The 21,344-nt window shown below is 40.2% G+C and overlaps 1 protein-coding gene across 1 annotated transcript in view; it reads right to left on the bottom strand.

Moving 5' to 3' along the window:
• Positions 1-361: 361 nt before the first annotated feature.
• Positions 362-21,344, bottom strand: part of AFF3 (ALF transcription elongation factor 3) — a 263,998-nt gene continuing 243,015 nt past the window's right edge. Inside the window, exons 15-21 of the mRNA XM_063393447.1 lie at positions 14,803-14,866; positions 11,998-12,134; positions 9,861-9,932; positions 7,419-7,512; positions 3,234-3,283; positions 2,889-3,103; positions 362-1,504 (exon numbers count right to left, since the gene is read on the bottom strand). Of these exons, the coding sequence (XP_063249517.1) occupies positions 1,383-1,504; positions 2,889-3,103; positions 3,234-3,283; positions 7,419-7,512; positions 9,861-9,932; positions 11,998-12,134; positions 14,803-14,866 (754 nt within the window). The 3' untranslated portion in view covers positions 362-1,382. The remainder of the gene's footprint in view (positions 1,505-2,888; positions 3,104-3,233; positions 3,284-7,418; positions 7,513-9,860; positions 9,933-11,997; positions 12,135-14,802; positions 14,867-21,344) is intronic.

Below are 21,344 nucleotides of genomic sequence, written 5' to 3' on the forward strand. Positions count from 1 at the left end.
CACCGATGCTGCTGATTTGAGTAAAGGCAGCAAAACTGATAGCAAAAAACCACCAAACTTCCAATATAGAAAAAAACCCCTAAATATGTGAAAAACAATGAAAATGAACAAAAATGCACTGAGTGCAAGCACAGTTGATATGAACTGGCCTTGACCTCATCTGACCCAAATTAAACTCCAATTATTGTGGGATTAATTCTTCTGACATGAAAAACACAGCCTGTCAACAGGAATTGAAAACATCCCATAAATCAAGAAACGTTAAAGCCTAGTTGAGGATTATGCATGAAGAGTGAGCGGATTATGATAGGAAACAGTTCTTAGCCTGATGAGCAGCAAACTCAGCTTCCTAGATAAAGGAAATTGCATGTAATGCTCCCATACAGCCTGGAAGAAAATGTTGCAAGCTTCTGCTAGATGAAAAAGGTATGAAAGTCAAAATCTGTGGGATGAAGCCTTCCCATGCAAAGCCAACAACTGTTACAAATATCTGTTTCTCTGTGTGTGCAGCCAAAATTCACACATTTTCCTTCCTAAGTGGATTACTGTTGGTCATATTTTTTCCTTATCTATTTACTGTCAGTAACAGAACGCAATTTCCCACCATCTCTTTTAAGTTCTTGCTATCAGCATATCTGTTTTCAGGCCTTCCTTTTGCTTGATACTGTAGGTTGCACTGTCGGTGAGGAGCTGAATGAGACATAAAGTTATTTAAGAAGACAGGAGATAAAGAAATGCATGCAATTTGTTGAAACTTATTGCACATGAAGGAATGCTGTCTTTCTCCGACTACATGCGGACTACACAACTCCTCTCTGTGCTCCAGAGAAGTAACAGGGAGATGGCACATTAATATGGAAACTTCTGTGACGTATCCATGCTTGTAGTAAAAATTCTCCATGTCTACGATTTGCCCTCATTCATTCCAGTTCAGGAAAGCCCTTGTGTATGTGCTTAAGCTCTGCTGAAGTCATCAGGATTTCAGTACAAGCTTAAAGTTAAGAATCTATTGTGAGCTTTCCTGAATAGGGATCTGTGCTTATTGCACTTAGTTCAATCAACCCATAAGATTTTGGTTTCTGAGTTTTTTTCAGTACAAGAATATAAAGGGTACGTTTGTGCATTAAGATCAGTTCTTTGTAGTATTTCTAGTGTATGAAAATGTTTGGAGAGTGATACAGAACAATTCATTCTGAAGAGACATCATTGTATATTGTACCTCTGCGCACATACATGTCTACACTCAGAAGAATTTTGCTCAGTATTGAAGAAATGTTCACCTTTGTTTGGATCAATGCTGTAGCTGACTATTTCTGTAGCACAGTGTCCAGAATAACTGAATTATCCATGAAAGGGATACTGTCCATGTGAATGGCACACAGTCATGACAAGTGAGCGCTATTCCGCACCCAGTGCAGTCCTTGTTGAGTGTACTGAACTAAATGCTCCATACTGCTGTGCAAGGTGATAGGTCCCATCAATGCGTCCAAGTCGTTAAAAAAATCTGCAGAAAAAAAAAAAGATTCCACATCAGAAGAGTGAATCTTTATTTGCTACTTGTCACCCTTTAACAGATTTTATTCTCTTGCAAATTGAGTCAGGTTGAAGATTCCATGAGAATGAAAGTTTAATGCTGGTGAGATTAATTTTAAAGCTCTGTGGTTCATGTTGTTACAGGCTGATGCACAACAATTTTCTTTTCAAAGAACAAAGCAGTGGGTTCTTCAGCTTTGCTTTTCATTGAGTCTTGGTAAAGCAAACAGACTCTGGATAAAATTTATTCTGAGATTGAGGACAAGTAGATCAAAAAGTCCACACACAAGTGACAATGACCAATGACATGTTTGTGATATTTAGGCTACCATGATGGAGAAATAGAGGCCTGTACAACGTGGCCAACCCAGCCTAAAGAGTAATTTGGCTAACTAGCCAGCCAGGACTTAGAATCACAGAATGGTTTGGGTTGGAAGGGATCTTAAAGATCAGTGAGTTCCAACCTGTGTGCCACGAATAGTGACAACTCAGTTGTCTACTCAGAGGCATGTAGTACCCATTTGAGATGCTCTCAGGGAGTTGATACTTACAGCCTGGACTGGCAGATCTAACACAGGATGTGCAGGAGAGTTCTGGAGTGGCAGTTTAGGTAAGGATACCTCAGTGAATTGTATCCCTGTCTCTCTTTCAGGGTGGACTGAAGAGCACTCTGAACTGTTTGTATTGAACAAAATAGTTTGTATTGAACAAAACTCCATCAACTGCAATGGGAGATGAGCTCCCCAACTCATATCTACATACCTTCACTTAGGTGCCTGTGTTTTGACTTGGATCTTGCCCATGTCCCTGTCCTAAATACACAAATTAGCCTGAAAACCAAGGAGTACTTCACCATGAAGTCAGATGCCGAGGCATTTGCTCATGCAAACCAGTTCACCTAAGAGAAGTTTGCTGCAGGCACCTTGTTCCAATCTGTGTCTGCTATGGATAGGGGAAGGCTAGAGGCTGCTCATTCCTTCTGCAGAAAGGAGGTGTGCTCCTGCATTTTGACATGGTCTGGCTAAACACATCCCATGCAGCTCCATGACTTTGGGGGCAGGAAGCTGTTTTCCCTCCCACATACCTTCCTCTCTAAAACACACAGATGGCAGTAAGTGCTACTCCCAGCCAAGTCTGTGACCTGTCTGTCAAAAGTCCCAGCTCAACTCTTCTGAACAAGCCAGCTATCAAAACTGCCTTTTTGGGCTGTTTTGGAATAGACTAGGAGCAAACTGAAGAAAGAAATAATCTCTGCAGTCCTACTTTGCAGACAGGTTTCATATCAAAATAGTTATTTTCCTGGTCCAAATCATGTGACAGTCTTCCAGAACAGTCCATGGCCTTGCCTGGCTCACCTCTGTTCTCCTTGGCCAGGTTGTCAGCCATCTCCCAGTAGTCGTAGCTGTGCAGGATGCTGTTGGTGATGCTGACGTGGTTGGCGGCCATCTGGTGAATGCGCTGCGGGATGCTGATGATAGGAGATGGGGAAGGGGCCCCCGTGCTCCCCTGGGATCCTACAGAACTGACTGGAGAAGGGCTAGGGGACATAGGTGATGGAGTTCCTGTGCTCCTGGAAACCAATGGTAATACAGTTATTTAAACGGTATTGGGATTGAAACCACGAGAGTATCAAAACATACCCCAGGTAAAAATACCCAATTTCCAACTGCCAATCTGATACAAGTTTCTGTGCAACTTACTTTCCACTGGCACCCCAAGGGGATGGGTTCTGAGCAGCTTTTGATGAATTCTGGAAAGGAAAGTAATTCAAAATGCATATAATTTATATAAGACTGCAAAATGAAAACATTAAAGAGTATAAAGGTACAGAAATGTAAAGAAAGTGATGCAGTTGCGTCTCATGATGCAATAAATCCAGTCAGTCTAGTCTGATGTTGTGATGAAGCAGTGCTGCAGAATAGACTTGAAACATAGTCTTTTAAACACCCTGGCATAGGGACTGATTAGAAAAACATTAAGTGAAATGTAAATTTTTCACAGAAATCCTGGGAGTTCAGAAAAAGAAGTGCTGCAGGACTCTTTGTAAAGTTTAGGCTGTAATTTCTTGTGATGAAGAAAAATCAGAAAGATTTCCTCCCACTCTCCTGCCCCCAATGACAAATGTCATTCCCCTAGGACCTGCAAGAGTGTGTAAATCTGCTCAGCCCATCCAGAGGGATGTGCATCTGAGGATCTGCAGCTCAGGTGGGTGTTTTAACCACCAAGCTCAAAAATCTTGCTCATGATTGCTCCTCATGGAGCTGTTCCCCTTGGTCCAAACATGGCAGCATTCACAAGGTCAGAGAGACTGCCCATGTAGAATGGAGGTTTTCATAGATGAAGGATTCCCCAGAGAATCCCAGAAGGAGCCATTTGATCCTTTAGCATGATCTCTTGTATGCCTGGAGTCATTAAGACTCTGGTATACTGTGCTTAGGCTAAAGAATTTCACTGCTTGAGGAGAGACTACCTTGCACAAGCACTGTATTTACAGAGCAGGAGAAATTCAGGTGTCAGCAGTAATGGAGACTGGATAGCTAAAATGATTTTAGTAGTTAAAACACCAGGAGCTGGAGGTGATTCAGTCACTAGTTCGTGACCATTTAACCTGTGGAAAAACTCCACCCTTCTCCCAAGTGACTGATGTAGTCCTAGGCCTGAGAGAAAGATGTCTAAGAAACCAAGCTTTCCTAGTCCATTCCATCCATGGTCTCACATTCAGCAATGGCCAGTCGGATTCTTTGGAGGAAAGTAACTTTCTTGTGCCCCCTGAAGCCAAACCTGCTGGTAACTGTGTGCTGGAGAACAGCCCTCTCTTCTTGACACCCATGTGAGACTAGACAAAGTCCTTCAGCTTGAGATCTGTGTATGGATACAGTTTTAAATGAAAGGCTGCAGGTGTTGTAAACTGCAGGACTTATAAGCAGTAGCAGCAGTACAAAACCTTTTAGTCTTTCATGGCTTAGGAAGGAGAATGGTAGACAAGGGGCTTCAGATGTTCATGGATTTCAAGGCCAGGAGTAATCCTGCAGTGCACACAATCTGCAATGTCTGTTTTCCACCAATCATGGTACTTCTAAAAGAAGATAAATTATTTTGAAATTTTATCTTATTTTATTCCTTCTAAAAAGGACAGATACCACATAGAAATTCTTAGACTTTATTTATCCTCCTTGTTCTTCTGTGTCCTGTTCTATGTTTAGCAGGCCTCACACTTAGAAAAACAAATGCTGTTTCACAGTTTCAAGACTGAATTTTCCTAACTTCAGTGCTAGCTCTGGGATTTTTGCTAGCTCTGTTCCAAAACCAGCAAAACCGCATGTAATCTGCAAATTATCAGCCGTTTCCATGTACACAATGACCTCTTAAGCCATTCAGCACTAAACTGGACATGTCTTCTCATGTCTCCTGAGCCACTCTTCAGAAAGGTTTCTCAGTTTTAATGTGTCTTCTGAACTGCTTCTTGGGTTTCCACACCTTTTACGTGCACCCCAACACTGGCTGTATTTTAGCAGTGATCATACCAGTGCTATGTGTACCCTGTCATTCTTCCTGCATTTTGACGCTGGATCTTCTTCCTTCAGAAGGTCTTTGTGGGTGGGTTTTTTTTTTTTTTTTTTTTTGTTTTTTTTTTTTTGTTTTTTTGTTTTTTTGTTTTTTTTTTTTTTTTTTTTTTTTTTTTTTTTTTGGTTTTTGTTTTTTTTGTTTTTGTTTTGTTTTGTTTTGTTTTGTTTTTCTTTTGACAGGAAAAGCTATGGTGTGAAAAGATGAAAAAGGAAAATTCCTCATTTACCATCTTAAATAGAACCAATCTGGGAATCCTCAGCATTTGATCCTGCTACAGAATAGATTATTTTTTCCCCTTTCTTTTCTGATGCCTCTCAGAACTACTTGTCTTCATCTTTCTAGTATAATGGAAACTGAGTACCTGTTGTTTACTTACAGTGTTGGAAGCAGCAAAATTTGAACACTGGAGTCAAGGATACTTCCAATGTAAATGTAACCAACCTGTGCCTTACTGTACAACTTCCCAAACACCTTTTTTCTCATGTTTTATGTATATTGCTTCAGTTTCCTCTCAGTTCTGCACCAGAAAGGTGGGGGTAAGGATTCTAAAGAGTACAATGTTGTAAGGGACCATCTCTTATCTCCACTTTCCCTACTGCAACCAATTCTCCTGGTTTCTTTATGCTCTCATATGTACCTGGCTCCTGAATATCTGTGCCTTCTTCTTAATTCTCTGCTGCATTTTTTTATAAATGAAATAAAACATTTATAGGAGATTTAAGTAGGTTTTTTTTCTTTTCTAAAAGAAAAGTGTGTCTAATTTTCCCTCGAAATGTGTGACAAGATTTAAAATCTTTCTCTGATTGATAATATATGAGGAAGTTCTTAATGCAGTCAGCATTTCATATCACTTGGTTTTGAAACCTTTTAGATACTAAATATGAAAGGAGTGGAGAATTGGCCTGCTTTCCACTGAAAATTATAGCAAATGGAATTTTTTTCAATTTTTGCTTTTAAAGGTGATAATACTTTCTAATATGAAGCTATGCTATCATTGTGTCAGCAGGAACTCTGCAAAAAACCCAAATTGTTTTTTGCTACAGTAGAGTCTAAGTCCATTTTATGTTTGTTGTGAAACAGTCTCTGTCTGCTAGCAGGAGACATTTTACATGGTTGAGAGCTGTTCTTCATACAGCTATTCTCTGAACTGGTCAAGAAAAATAAAGTAGTTCAATAGGCACATATTTCTTTCCCCTGAAATCAAGTAATTGTTGGCGAAACATAACGTGTTGAATTATATATTGCTAAATTTTCAAGCAATTACATTGACTTCAATTTCCATTTGACAATAACAGATCTGTCAACCCTTCCCTGTCTTCATGTGCTCAGCATTTGGTCATAAGCATTTGTGCTTGTATTTGAATTTTTTATTAACAAAACGTCAAAAGATGGATGTTTTTCATTTCAAGGTTCTTCTGTCTGCAAAAAAACCCCAACAGATGAGTCCTGTGTTCAAAGATAAATGGCTGTTCAGGTCTTGCAAAGCAGTTTGTCTTAAAACATTTGTATGTTCATTCTTCTTTGTTGTTTTTTAATTAGGAAGAAAAAGGCTAATTTTTGTGTTTGTACATCACATGCTGGATGGATTGACTACAAGGTGAGCTTCACCTGAAAGATTTTGTGCTTGAGATACTTTCCAGAGAAAGGCTGCCTGTCAAAGAAAATATAGTAAAATACTTTGAGAGACTTCCAGTCTTTTTGAAAATAAACAGTGCTTGGACTTATCAGAAATGAAAAATAGAAGCAGTAACAGGTGAAGCAAAGCAGGAGGGGGAAGCCAACAGTGCCATGTCAAGTACGTGGCAGGTGGTCTGTCTGCCCTCTGATGCTTCTGTACAACTCCTGCTGAACTCAGTGTGGGCTGTTTGACAGTTCCCTGGGTAAGTCCCACTGCACTGTCCTACCTACTGATGCTGCTGAGTGGAAGGCTGCAGCTGAGGACTGATCTAGATCAGAGTCTTCAACTTGTGGGAAGTGTAATCCCAAAGGGGATTCTTACAGCAAAATCTGCAAAACCTATTCACAACAGAGCTAGATAGCACTACACAATTGACCAAGAATAATCTGAAAATACCTGTTTGTTAGTACAACAAATTTAATCAACCTTTGTGAAGGGTCTCAGTTTGTATTTTTCAAAGAGGGATCCTTGTGAAGATAACTGAACTAAGTAGAGCTCAGATGTTGCCATGGGAGTCTACGGTAAAACACCACTGACTTCACAAGGGAAAAGCTAATCCCAGCACAGCTACTGCTCTAGTAAGATGCTGTATCTCCTGTGAAGACACATTGATGTAAAAACATGCCATAAAATAATGCACCTTGAAATACTCAATAAGCGCTTTTGAATACTTGACCGCGTGGTCTCTCTTGAGTCGGAACATCCTCCAGTACAGAAGAGCCAGGCAGCGGTAACTGGAATATAAGGGAGAGCAGAAAGGAAAGGGTGACTCCTGGACAGAAATCCCACTGAGTATCTTAAATCCTCAGACTAATACAGAGTGGAAGGCTGACAGCACCTCGCTTACAGTTTTTATCACCATTTGTTGACAGTACTTCACAGTTTGCCATGCATTCGTGAGCAGAGCTAGGCAGTACAGCCAGAGCAGGTCATGCTGACAAATGCTACCAGTGAGGTACTAAACAAACTATACTCAGAAGGGTCTGGGCTCCCAGGCCTTCATTCTGGCTTGAAGCCTGCACTCTTGACCAAAAGCCTCTCCTATGAAAAGAGACATCCTGGAACTAAATATACTTTTTCTGGTATTTTTTTCTTGCAAATGCATAAACAGCTTTCTGAGATATCTTATCTTGGGACTTTATTGCCATAGCCTGGAGCCTGTATAGTGAACTTGAGTTATAGCAGATGTATTTTGTATACACCAGTGGTGCCTTCCAGCAGCTGGAGATGTCTGGGATAAAGGGAAACCTTGGATCTGCCACAGATTTCAGTGGCCAAGCTTTTCTGTAGGAAACCAGAACAGAGATTGTGTTGGAGCCTGGAGGCTATCGCCAGGCCACTTGCCTGATCTGGCCCTCAGAGGAAACCAGCTGAAAAACTCAAAGTGCTGTACTGGTACTGTCTGCCCCTGTGCTCCTCGTTAGTCTGCAGAGCGCCACACACTTTAAAACTACATAATTAAATGAGAGTAATGGCTATTGACTATAGTTATGTACCACAATAGTCAGTATTCAGGACACATATACTTTACTAGTGGCTTTGGGTGTACCAGTGTATTTTCCAAATTGAGAATCACCACCACCTCTTCTCAGCAAGGTTTCTGGATTTAAAAAAATGGGAAAACTGGGGCAAGTGTGAAAGTGCCCCATCGTAACACTGCTTTTGAAGCAAAAACCCTATGTGTTTTGCTTGTCCTTTAGCAGCAGAGGCCTCGTTTTTAAAAGCAGTATTTAGTCTTGGAGCCACCCCGGAGCACCAGAAGGTGCCTTGAGTTTGGAAGTGCAGAGTGCTCCCCCTCGCCAAAGAGCTGCCCACAACTCAGCGAACGCCTCGAATTAGCAAATCGTCCCTGAAAAATCGCCGCGGCAGGCAGGGCTGGGGAGGCAGCGCGGCGGTGAAGTGCCGGCCGCGGCCGCTGGAGGACAGTGTCTCCCCAGGAGAGGCGGCCGGGCTGGCAGCCTGCCCGCCGGGCCCGGCGGCAGCCACCGCCATCGCTCTCCCTCTGTCACCTTCACAGGTACAGCACATATGCAAATGGTGTCAGCTCATCTGCTGGCTGGCAGACGGTGAGTTAAGATTGCCATTCATCGCCCAGAGAAGGCTCCGTCTGCTTTCCCTCGCGCTGACCTTTCTCCTGCTGGAACAGATGCGGCGGCTCCCTGAATTTGGATGTGCTTCCGCACGCACCGAAGCGCTCCGGCAGCTCTCAGCAAGCCTTTGTAATATGGCTTTATATGTCCTTTTTAAACCGTTCTTTAGTCATTTTCCCACCTAAGCATTTTTAAAGCAATCGCCACTAATGAATTCTGTGGGCCTCCCGATGGCACAGAAAACCAGTGACAGAGAAAGGCAAAAAAAAAAAAAAAAGCATCTCTGAATATTTTCTTCCTTTTTATACAAATGATTAATTAGGACTCCTTCTTTATGGAGGCTAAAGATGCATTTAATTTGGATTTTTAACAGATGGTTAATAGATGTTAAAAACACACTTGCTGATTGTAAATGTCCACTTACTGAGACTCAGTAACCATGTAATAGGTATTTTATGTATTAACTACAAAGATATTAAATTAAAAATTGATTTTAATAACATTCAAGTATTTTACTAGCAATCAGAAGCCATCCTATAGAATCTAAGGTGCTTACATATATATTTAGAAATCTGTTTAATAGACAATCCAAGAGGCTTAATTATCTCCATCACCATATTGCCCTTCATATAATATAAATATAATTTATGATTATTGAGCCTAAAATGTCAGCCACAAAAGAACTTACCGAGCTGTTGGTACAAAAGTGCATCACTCATAAAAACAACAAACCATCAGGCATTTAAAAATTAATTACACCGACGTACCATAGCCAACCTGTCACAGTCAATAAATAAGTATGAATTTCTTATTTACAGAGACATAATGCAGACTTGGTACAGTGATACAAGGGCTGGACCTTTCCAGAGAAGAAAGTATTCTCTTAATTTCAATAGAGAACATAATTCTATCTGACTGCATCCAACATCTGACTTTCAAGAACTGGCTCATTGGAGAAAAGAAGCTTTTTGAGGAAAGCTCGATCTACTAACCATAATGCTACCAGCTGTTTGTCTTCTGGCGTGGCGTTGGGGCCTGAGTGGGTTTTTAGTCTCACTGCATACCTTAAGCAAGAAGAAAAAAGCCAACATGAGTTAACTGAGACAGCTTTATATTACTGATCAGAGAGCTATGCTGCCAATGTTGTTTGATCTGCCCCTTTATACATATTTGTTCAAGTTACCAGACACACATGTGTTTTTCCTGGTTGTGTTTCAGAGCTCTTTTGCCACTAGCAGTGCATCCCTGCACTCTACGCAGCCATGAACTCCCTTGACCATCCATCCGTCCACAGGGGAGCCTAGCTGGCGAGGTGACACTGTCCTACCAAAATAACCTCTGCTGCTGCAGAGACCCAGTTACACAGAGTTCACGCAGAAAGGGGTTTGGAGCGTTTGAAGGCAGCCAGCCTGCCTGCAAGCTGGTGCTGACCTCACCCTGCCAGTTCTGAGTGTGTCTACCCAGATTTGCTCCTCCGAGCACAGCACGGCAGAGGGAGAACATGTGGCTCAGAGCTATTTTTGCTCACATGACATTACATTCAAACTCTATAAATATTAAAGATCCACAGAGGTAGCACTGGTGTTTCAAGAGTGTATGTGCTATGCAATCACAAATTGGTTTCTGGAAATCTCAGCTTCCAGCTGAATACCTGAACAACAGACAAGGTTAGAACAACACACAGTGCTTCTGGGCTCACTTCCAGAAAAATACCTATTCCCTACAATTAGCTGCTTGTGATTTTTTCTTACCTTTGCTTTCAAATTCTAATTCTGGTATCTGTGCAAAGATTAAGTATGAACATTTTGTTTCTACAGGCATACCTAGCAAATCACCTATTTTTCTGAGTTGCAGCGAGATCAACAGCAATTCACATTACAACACGGCCACAGCTATACACATTATTGAAAGCTATGGATCTGCAAGCAAAATTCATTTCCAGAGTTAGGACCATATATTTACTACCATGAGAAAAGACAGGGTAGACAAAGAAAGAGCCTTCTGCCTTTTGGAAAAAAAAATAAAAGGAGAAATTACAGAGATGGAAAAAAAAAGAAGGAAAAAATTGTAGAGATGGAATATACTATTCTATTACAGAAAAAAAAAGTATTTGATTTTGTTCAATAATTTTCCAGTTAGAAAGCTGGCCTCAATCCACTGAAATGCATGAGAAGACAGCCCTAAGTGGAATAAAATGCCAGTGGAATTATTAACATGCGAGAAAATATTCACATCAACACTAAGTCCAAAAGAATGCTTTTGTTTTAGAAGCTCTGATTCATTATGAATATGATTAAAAATGAAAATGTGTTACTTTCTATGAGCTTAATCCTGACAAGAACTGCATGGCTGACTGTCCTGAGGAATGGTATCATGGTCAGTGTCAGTGCAGATTCTCCACTGGTGTATCTGGGGTCACTCTCTTGCAGAGTCCCTCAGCTGCTGCAATGATTTTGACCTTTGTTTACTCTGCCAATGACACTGCCAATAACAGTAATTTTAAGTACCAGCTATAATGGAGAAAAGGACTTAAGAGACATACTTTCTTCAGAGGGCCTGTGGATGGCACTGAATTCTAGACTGCCCCGTTTGGAGAGCCACGAAGGTGACTAAAGGTAGGGGTAGCTCTGGGGTGAGCTGCTCTCCTGACTTCACTGGCTGCATTAGGAGCACACACATCAAATGGGCTTTGAGTGTCCATTTTTCTATCACTGTTCACATCATCTTTCAGGTAATCTTTAAATGGCAATCTTAAACATGTTGCAATATTTTTCAAGTTACCACTCCATGAGAATGTTTTGTTATTATGGATTACTGGTTTCCTCCACTGAGTAGCTCTGGACTTACATCATGAAACTCTTAAAGTAATTTGCAGCTCAACTAATAGGAAAATATTTGGGGTTGTTTGTGTTATTGTTTCTTTCTTTAATTTTTTTTTCATTCTTCAGTCTCTTGATTTAATTTCCAAAGAAATCACAGACAATACATGTACATTATACATGACTAACCAAGTCCTTGTGTGGAGTTCACTTCTACCCTTTTACCACATGTATGAAAATAGGTGGTAATGCAGATGAGCATGTTTGCACAGAGTAAATGACCCCTGTGGTCATCTCCTTCTTTTCCTACCTGATGAGTTCAACTGTTTCTGAATACATGGTATAAGGGGATTTAGATTCCATTGGGCCTTGTTCCATTGCATTTCCACACTCAATAAACGATAGTGCTGCTTCTGTATAATTCAGTGCCTTTCCAAACTTCTCCACCTAGAGAGAAAAAACAAGGACACAGAGATGTAGTATAATCATCAAGATGTTGTTACGTTTGATGGGATTTTCTCAACAAATACTGTAAACTTAACACAAGTTTATATATCCTCAGGTTCACAATTTTTTCTGTGAGAAAGCTAATACCCATCAAACTTTGTGCATCAGTGAAAATCATAAGATACAGAAAACAGAGCTAGAAAAGGCTCTGAGGTATTATTTATTCCACACTCTTGTGTCCAAAGAAAGGTCAGCTCTGCCTAGGACATTTCCAATAGTGTTTGTCAAAGCTCTACCAGTGCTGGAAATTCCACAAACTCATACTGCCTTTTGTTCCAGCTTTCATCTTTCATTAAAATGAAAGTGTAGTTTTTTATCCTTACAAGTGTAATTTTTTATCACTCAAAAAAGAATGGTAATGGATATTGAGAACTAAGAGAAGAGAATTACTTTGACTACCAACTCTTCTACAAAGGCTCATCTCTGTTCTCCTGTCCTCTTTATCCCATTTATACCCCTTTATACCATTTCCAGCATTGTTCTCCTCTTGTCAGGAATTTGCTTTCTATATCCTCCTTCTCTTTCAGGGACTGCTTTGCTCCCTCAGCATCTTCTGCCATCCTCCTTCCCTGCCCCATTTCTTCTCCTATTTTTGGTACTTCTTTGACTTTATGTGTGTATTTGTGCACTTACATGCAGATACATGCATGTCCTCAGTAACACTGTATATGCAAATATGCATCTTATGTTCATATGTGTACACTTACATGCCACTCATCTGTCCTCAGAATTTCACTTTTGATGTGAAGAGAGAGATGAATCATACTAATACCTCCCTGTCTTGACTTCTCTCTCCTTCAGTCAGAACTCCTGCGGTACATAAAGCCCATTAATGGACTAGATGCATTTGGTTGAAATCTGATGCACACAGTGAAAGGTTAATGGACCTTATTCTTTTCCAAGGGATAAAGATTTTAAATAGTAACTTTGGAATGGCACACTAGCTTCAATCTATTTTAGGTTCTTATATGACTCCCACTGCGATCGTACCAGAGAACTTCACAAACTTTTTATTATATTTCTCCCCCTGATGCTCCAGTGCGGGTGGAAGTGCTATTATCCCAATTTCACAGATGGGGGACTGAGGAGCAGAGAGACTTAGAGTAATTTTCAAGCTGCTCACTCTAAGTGCCTGTGTCAGGTAGTGCAGTGCCAAAGTAGGAGGTGTCGAGCCCAGCAAGGTGATTGAAAGTGCCTGGAGGCATTTTGGCAATATGGCATTTTCCCCAGGATGCCTACACAGCCAGGGAGGGAGAGGAAGCACCTGCAAAGGGCTGTTCACAAGGTGTAAGTAAGGTGCTAGTCCACTGTGAGGGAAGCTGAATGTGGAGGATATTTCAACCACCTGATACTGATAGAATGCTATTTAAACTGTGCCTAGGTGACTTCCATATAGCAAACTTGTGGCACAGCAGAGAATAGTGCTTGCAACTCCTCTTTCGGGGAGTCTACCATAAAAATATTTCCCTCCAGGCTAAGAATTTCCTTTGCATATTAAGTGATCCTTTCCATTCTGTTTAAAGTAACACACTAAAAGGCACCATTTGTACTTCTCCACAATATTTTCTGATTTTAAGACTCACTTTAGAGTAATATGGAACTGAATAAACCATAGAAATTTGTGCTAATAAACTCAGGTAGAGTGTAAAACTTGATGTTAGCATTCTAAATTAAGGACCTGCTTCTGCTTCTTTGGCCTTTCTACATTCTGCACAGCTGACAAAAAAAGAGGTGAAGAAACAGAGGCTCTGAGCCACCTTTCTTTTTTCCTGATGGTTGGACAGCAAAGGGTCTTTCTGACAGAGCAAGGCAGGAATGCAGCTAGCCCCACCTGCAAAGCAGCCACGCTAATGCAGGGTCCCACTCCATATACTGCCACCCCAAAGACCTCATGTTGTGCTGGCTTATCTGTGGCACTGGACAAACACTGCCTTGGAGAGAACTGAGGGACAGCTAAGCAGAGCTCTGCTGCAGCACTGCATACTTAGTTGCACCCATCTGTTTGGAAAGACAAGCATCTCTTCAGTGCTCCATATACCCTCAGATTCCCCTTTTTCTCACTGCCTATATTTTTAGACAGGTCAAAGCCAGGGTCAAGAATCTGTTTGTTGCAACAGTACTTTGTGTGCTAGGTGTTCCTCTAGGATTACAAAGCTTCCTTGTGTGCTTCTGATTATGTTGGGAAACATCTGCCATGAAACCAGGATTCTTTTGGCTCTGAAAAGCCAAAGCTCTTTAAAAAAAAGTACAAATACCTCAGCTACCAGACCAAATTTGGAGATGCAATTATAGGACCTAGGCAGCTAGTTAAACTGAGAAGATAGGTATGTGGATTCTTTATGCAGCCTCCATTACTATAGTAACTAATTAAAGCAAAGGGATAAATGGAACGTTTTATTTATCCAGGCCTTTATCTCAGTAAGTCATTATTTGTTAAGTCATAGTTTATTGGGCTATGAACATTTGATTATATAAACATTTCTTAATTTAACAAGCCTAGCCATGCTTATAATAGATTTTATAATTACCCCAGCAACACTGCACTGATGAAGAAACTGCATTACAAAAATTATTTGGAGCAATGTAACTGGAAAGAAAATGTTCTCACCATTGCATCTGCTTTATGCTTCTTCCGTTTAGCTTCCTGCATAAAGTAATCTGCATTGCGTGGTCTACCAGGGGAAAATAAGAAGACATTTTATTATTTTCTGAAGCGCGGCATATTTTAAGGTTATTTTTCCCTTATTTTAAACTTGATTTGCAAACATTTTTATGAAGAAAATACACTTATGGTGTAACCATGCATCTTCTATTTTCAAATTGCTGCCTGTGGAGACAATAGCATTTATGGCTTTGTCATTCTTTAGAAGTCAGTGATTCAAGTAAAGAAAGGCTAATAAAATGCATTTTTATAGATTATATAAACTGCTTCCCAAATTAGTGCAGTTTTGATCGGCAAAATGGATACACGCGTTAAGCAGAACAAGATATTCTGTCTTCTCCTCTCCCTGGTGCTTGCTTACCTCTTTTTCTGTTCCTCTGTGTATATTGTTATTTGCCTTGGCTTCTCCCTCCTCTCAAAACAAGTGTGTGTTTAATCTCTCCACTCCGAAAACACGCACTGAACCTGCTTGCCTCCACAGCTACATCTTGCTCTTGTCCCTCTTATCTGTAAGCATGCTGAGTGCTGTTTACTTTTGCTTCCTGGAGTTCATCTCTGACTCAGTGCTGGGCCACCTGCTGCAATTCCACTGGCATTGCTCGTGCCAATTTCTCCATTGATTTCTCCTCAAACAGATCTGAGAGATTCCATCCCTTCCTTGACCTGCCTGACCTACTGACTGCAGGGCATAAATTCAACTTCTGTTGCTGTCCTGAAATTCAAAAGTGTGTTTGTAACCTGATTTATCCACTCTCATTCAAACTGGAAACAAACTGATGTCTCCTTGTCACCACGTTAGTGAGCTCCTCAGGGCTGAAGCTAATTTCTTCATCTCCTCCTACAAGCTCTCCCCCTATGGCACCTTTATAAGTCACTGTGGAAACAGCCATTTGCTGTATCATTTCAGACCATAACCTTGCATCTTCAGTCATTGCCTCTCATAAAAGTCTTCACATTTCCTGACCCTGCAGATTGTTCCTGTATCATATATGTGGGAGGTGACCTTCTTTCTCTACTCAGCTAAAATATGTCCTGGTTCTTCTCAGCTTATACTGTGGTTACTACATCCTTGTCTCTCTCAGAGAGGGAAGTTTTGACTTGCAAAATAATTTTCTTCATATTGGTTAGAGCATCATTCCTTTGTCCTCATCTCAAGAAAATGAGATACTCCTGAGTATCTGGAGTATGAACTCTGATGTTTTTACTACTCATGCTTTTAAGGGCTTGGTGTTGTAAATGATGTTATTATTGCCACTCAGCAATGTGTTGTATGTTAACTCCAATAGGCGACTCAGCTTCACTCACTCACTCACTCACTCACTCACTCACTCACTCACTCACTCACTCACTCCTCACTCACTCCCATCAGATAGGGGAGAGAATCAGGAGAGTAAAAGCACATAAGGGTAAGAAAGTAAGAAAACTTGTGCATTTAGATAAAGACAGACTAACAGATAAAGGAAAGCAGAACAAGAAATTCCTCCACTGCTTCCCATGGGCAGACAGGTGTTTAGCCATCTCATGGAAAACAAGGTGATTATCAGTGACTTGGGTAGACAGATGCCATCATTCCAAATGTTCACCCCTTCTTCCTTCTTCTCTGAGCTTTTTATGTGAGCATGACATCACATGGTGAGGTCAGCAGGGTTCAGCTGTTCCAGCTGTGCTCCCTCCCAACTCCTTGTGCAATGCCAGCCTCCCTGCTGGAGGTGTGGGGTGAGGCAGAAAAGGCCTCAAGATTATTCCAGCCCCCAAAAATCATATTCCTAACTTTTTTTCCTTGAAATGAGATTTCTGAGCACATATATTTAGCAAAATGTTTTGTGTCAGTCAAAGAAGATGCAGATCTAAAAAGTGAAGTGACATGGATGAGTAAAACACTCATGCTCATAGCAGTAAGAACACGCTCAGATCCAAAACTGAAGTAAGTGGGAACAAGGGGGAACCTCTTGACAGAAGAGGGCAGCCTTATAACTTCCTTAAGAACGTAAGGCTATTTGAACAGTGTATTTACTTAGTGTGTTTCTTTCTACTTATGTGCACACAGTTTTAAGGACATTTAATTGCATCAGACAAAGTTATTCAATCTTATTTTGAAGAGAAGAAAGGCTAAATATAACTAGATAGAAGTGAAATTCAAAGTCTGGCTAATTTAGAACAATTCCTGTCCTAAAAAACTTGTTGATATGAAAAGCAGTTCCTTTGTTCCAACTCTCTTTAAAATATTATTCTCTCGCAGAGTGAAATTTCACCCTGCTTACTCTACCTGTTAGGGCGGAAAGCAGACTAGACAGCTTTGTGTCCCAGTATCTCATAACCTACTGCAAATACTTCCTATGCCCCAGAAGACATTCTTAATAAGAAGAACCATCTGAAACTGGTCTTGGTCAATTATAAAATATTACACATTGAAACAGTGTTAGCTTGATGCAGAAAAACAGCTATGTTTTCAGAAACAGTGAAAGAATTCCTAAAAAAATATTAAGTTCTGTTTCTCTTTGTCTTGTGCAATGACCTAGGAAAGATGGTTTGTTATGAAGACCCAAAAAGCAAAGCCAAGTAGAACAAATCAACAAACCAAATCTCATCTCTCAGAAATGATGAAAGTGATGAACTTTTACATGAGCTTGTCAAACTCAGGTCATTAAAATACATCCTCTCCAACATTTCCTTCCTATATATCACCCAGCACTATATGTCTAATTTTCTTGCCTGAAGCATGGTAAGAGGCTAATGTAAAAACAAAGTGAGGTAACACAATGTAATTATGGTCGACTTATTTATACGTTAATTGTAAAATGGTTTTCAACTTGCAGCAGGATTTATTCTCCTGAGTTATGATTAGCAATGAAGGTATTAGCAGGAGGCATGAACATTCCTGAACCAAGAAGACTTGCACTGAGGGCCCTGCTATGGGATGGCTAAACATAACACAGAAACTGAAGTCATTGGTTTGTACCAAGCTGCTTGCAAAATCTAATATAAAAAAGAAGCTATTAAAATGCCATTTTAAAGCAAAGCATAAATATATTCTCCATGTTAACGTTTACGTTAACGTATTTCCATAGGAAAATACACGATTGATTTAAAAATCAGGACATGCCTAACAGAAATTAAGATGCATTGGGAAAAAATGGATGGGGTATCATTTTTATTAGCTTCTTAAACAGAACTTGTTCAGTAGTGTTAATAAACATGCCAAGTCAAATTCTGATGTCTTTGCACCACCTTTGAAATACTATTCTTCAATTTATTGCTACATGTTAATGACCTTTCTATTCAGATAACTAATGTGCAGGTTAGGTGAAAATGGGAAGCTGAAGTGTCCAAGAGATTCAATGTATGTTTTTGTATCATTTTAGTAACAAAAAGAGGTGCTTAAAATTAATTATTTACTTTTTTTTTTTTTAATGAGAATTAAAGGTTTCAAGTTCAGTTTTGTTTAGGTTTCCACTGTACATGAGCATAATCTCTCTTTTTAAATTCAGTATACCAGTGTAAATTATTATGTTGTGAAGTAAAAAAATAAGAAAAACACCCTCTTTTATGGCATCCTTGAAGATAAGAGGTTGCCTGAGCTCACGGACATATGCAGACACATGAGAAAACTAATGCATAAATTAATTATTCTGGATAGCCTTTTGCATACTGCACATTTTTTATCTATGAGGTTTGTTAGTCATATTCTGATTTTACAGGCTCTGAAGTTACAGTGACCAAGGACCCATCTCTTCTACAAATGAGAAGGTCCATGCGAACCTCCTCTGCAGCTTGACCTATTTAGTTACATTGGTGATAATCTCAGACTGGACATATTACAGGTAATCTTACTGGAGGGATGCTAATTTCAGATACTATATATTATTGATGAGAGGCATCTTGAGGAGGAGCAAATGTGTTTTCCCACTGATGAGATTCAGAAAGATCTGTGGCTAAAACCCTTTTCAGGTTTTTGATGTCAGCTTTGCAATCCCTTTGCAGATCACAGCCTTGCTATAGCCTGAACCAAGTACTAGGCAACTGGTTGAACTGGAGTGTCTGTGAGAGGCAGAAGCAGCACTGGAGACTCTATGTTTACTGGTCATGAATGTATACTGAAGTCGCAAGGAAACTTACTCAGTGACTTCTGGTTTTCAGACAATTGGGTCAGATTCGCTCTCTTCAGTTAGTTACAACTGTATGAATCTATTGGCATCAGCACTTTCATTCCAGATTTACAAATAGAATTCAGACTCCTTGTTAAAAAAGAAAATTAAAAAGAAGTCTGACTTCCAAATAACATGTAGAAACAAATGTTTTATCTTTATTAAACTGCACAAGAAAGTCTTTTGTTTTTGAGTATCTGATTGTTGGTACTTTTAGAAATATAGTCCTCTTCAACAAAGCCAAAAAGGAATTCTAATACACTGCTGTAATGCATCTCATATATCTCTCTGAATGGCAAGAGAAAGAGCATAAAGCATTAGAGCCAACTAAGTCAGGCCGCTGGTGAATTCTCCCTGGGATCAAGTGTCATTATGTGAAACTGGCTGCTCTCGAGGAGAATTTACCCTACTCTGTTGATTGGGGAAAGCAATCAAGTACCGCTGGAACGATTTCAACGCATTCTCAGTCAACACTAGGCAGTCACCTAGGCACTGCAGCAGAATCCAGCCTTTTACAGAACAACCCCCCCACGGCTAGATCTGATAGTACAAACAAGGCCAGGCTTCCTTTTCAGCAGTGGCATTCAAACCATTTATGACTTTGACAAGGGCAGCCTCAGTAGCATGGCTGTGGCTGAATCCAGGATGAAATTTATCAAACAATCCACTACTGTCCAGAATTTCTCTCACTTGCCTTGGCACCGCTTTCCCTGGGAGCTTGTCGAAAACCAGCAGGAAGGACAGCATTTCCATTGCCTGTTATGTTGTGCGGGATCCCAGCGTGAGGTGGGATGGCTGCGGGCATTGTAATTACTCCTCTGCCAGAAGCAGCCTTTCAGAATTTCCAGGCTGTTGAGCTCCTAAGAGCGGTGTTACCATTACCCAGGTGAATGCCTGTGTGTGTGTACATTTCTCTCATCCTATTTAGCTCCATGCCATTACAGTGCATCTCTGCCACCTTTGTCTTCTGTTGCCTCCTCTGAATTTAATTTACTCCGGTTTAGCAGATAATTGCAAAAATGTAAACTCACGCAATAAAAAAGGGAAGAGAATCAAACAAAGTGAATCAATAAAAGCCTTACTTTGTACAGTAATTTATCAGCATCTACTGCAAAATAATCTCCTTGGAACTCAGAGCAACCACTGGTATTTACAGAGTACAGTGGAGCTTAGACTCCAATATACAATTTTAATTATACTGCATTCAAAACTACATTTTTCATCTAATTTTTTATATTTTATATGAACTAAATACTAAACTATAGCATTTTCTGCTTCATTTACATAATCTACCACTTGTACATTATTTCTTACTGTTGTATGGTGCTTTATGAGGATACATTAAAAAAACCTACTAAAAGTTCAATTAAACATCATAAATGTAGCCAAGCGCGTATTTTAATACCCTTCAGAGATAATACTGCTGAAGTGTTGCAAAAAAACAAGCTAGTGCTTCCTCAGTGTACAACAACTGCATGTAGTAAAAGCAGTTTAAATCATAATTCTAAATATAGGACCAGTTTCACAACTTCAGTAATCTAAACCCTAAAAAAATGAATGTGTTGGAAAGGAGTAGAACAGCAAAATGAGCAACTTTAAAATATGATCAGAGTTAGGGGCAAATCAGAAGAAATTGGCAAGCCAAATTTCTAGGGTGAACTCACGACCAGTTTTGAAGCTGTGCCAGTATGCCCTGAACTTTCAGTCCAGGAGGAGGAGAAAATCCTGTAAGAGCAGGAAAACCACATAACCATAACCATGAAAGGCAGGTGTACACAGCCTATTTGCTGTCTCATAGCAGGATATGTCAGGAGCTTGTTTGACATGCAGGGTCATAGATCAGGGTGTTCATCTTTGGGGTGAATGATAGAGCTGAGCGGGTGTTACTATACAAAACAGCTCTCTCCCAGAGGGATCACAGCCTCCTGCCCATTCCACCACTTACAATAAATGCTTTTTCATGGGATGTGGCACTGCTGTGTCTGAGGCATGGCACACATAGTGGCCCACAGACTGGGGGACAGCCCATGGCACTTCCAAAGTGGGTACCCAGATCTTTGGAAGTCTCTGATAGGGATTTTGGGAACTAATGTTCCTCATGTGTGTTAAATTATCACAGTCCCTCTCCAGCTCCATGACTTGTTGCTGGTTCTCAAAATAAACAGGGTATTCCCAGGCTAAAAATAAGTTTGAACGATCTACCTGTGATTCTCTAAATAGATTATGATTATTTGCCAGTGTGGTTTGTCATCACTGAAAGATGAAAATACCCTTTATATGTTGAAGGAATGATCTGGAAAGTTGTAATGCATCCTTGAGGAATCACAACTGCAACTGCAGTGA

Source organism: Prinia subflava, chromosome 3 (assembly GCF_021018805.1).
Source record: "Prinia subflava isolate CZ2003 ecotype Zambia chromosome 3, Cam_Psub_1.2, whole genome shotgun sequence".
In the NCBI taxonomy this organism is placed as follows: domain Eukaryota; kingdom Metazoa; phylum Chordata; class Aves; order Passeriformes; family Cisticolidae; genus Prinia; species Prinia subflava.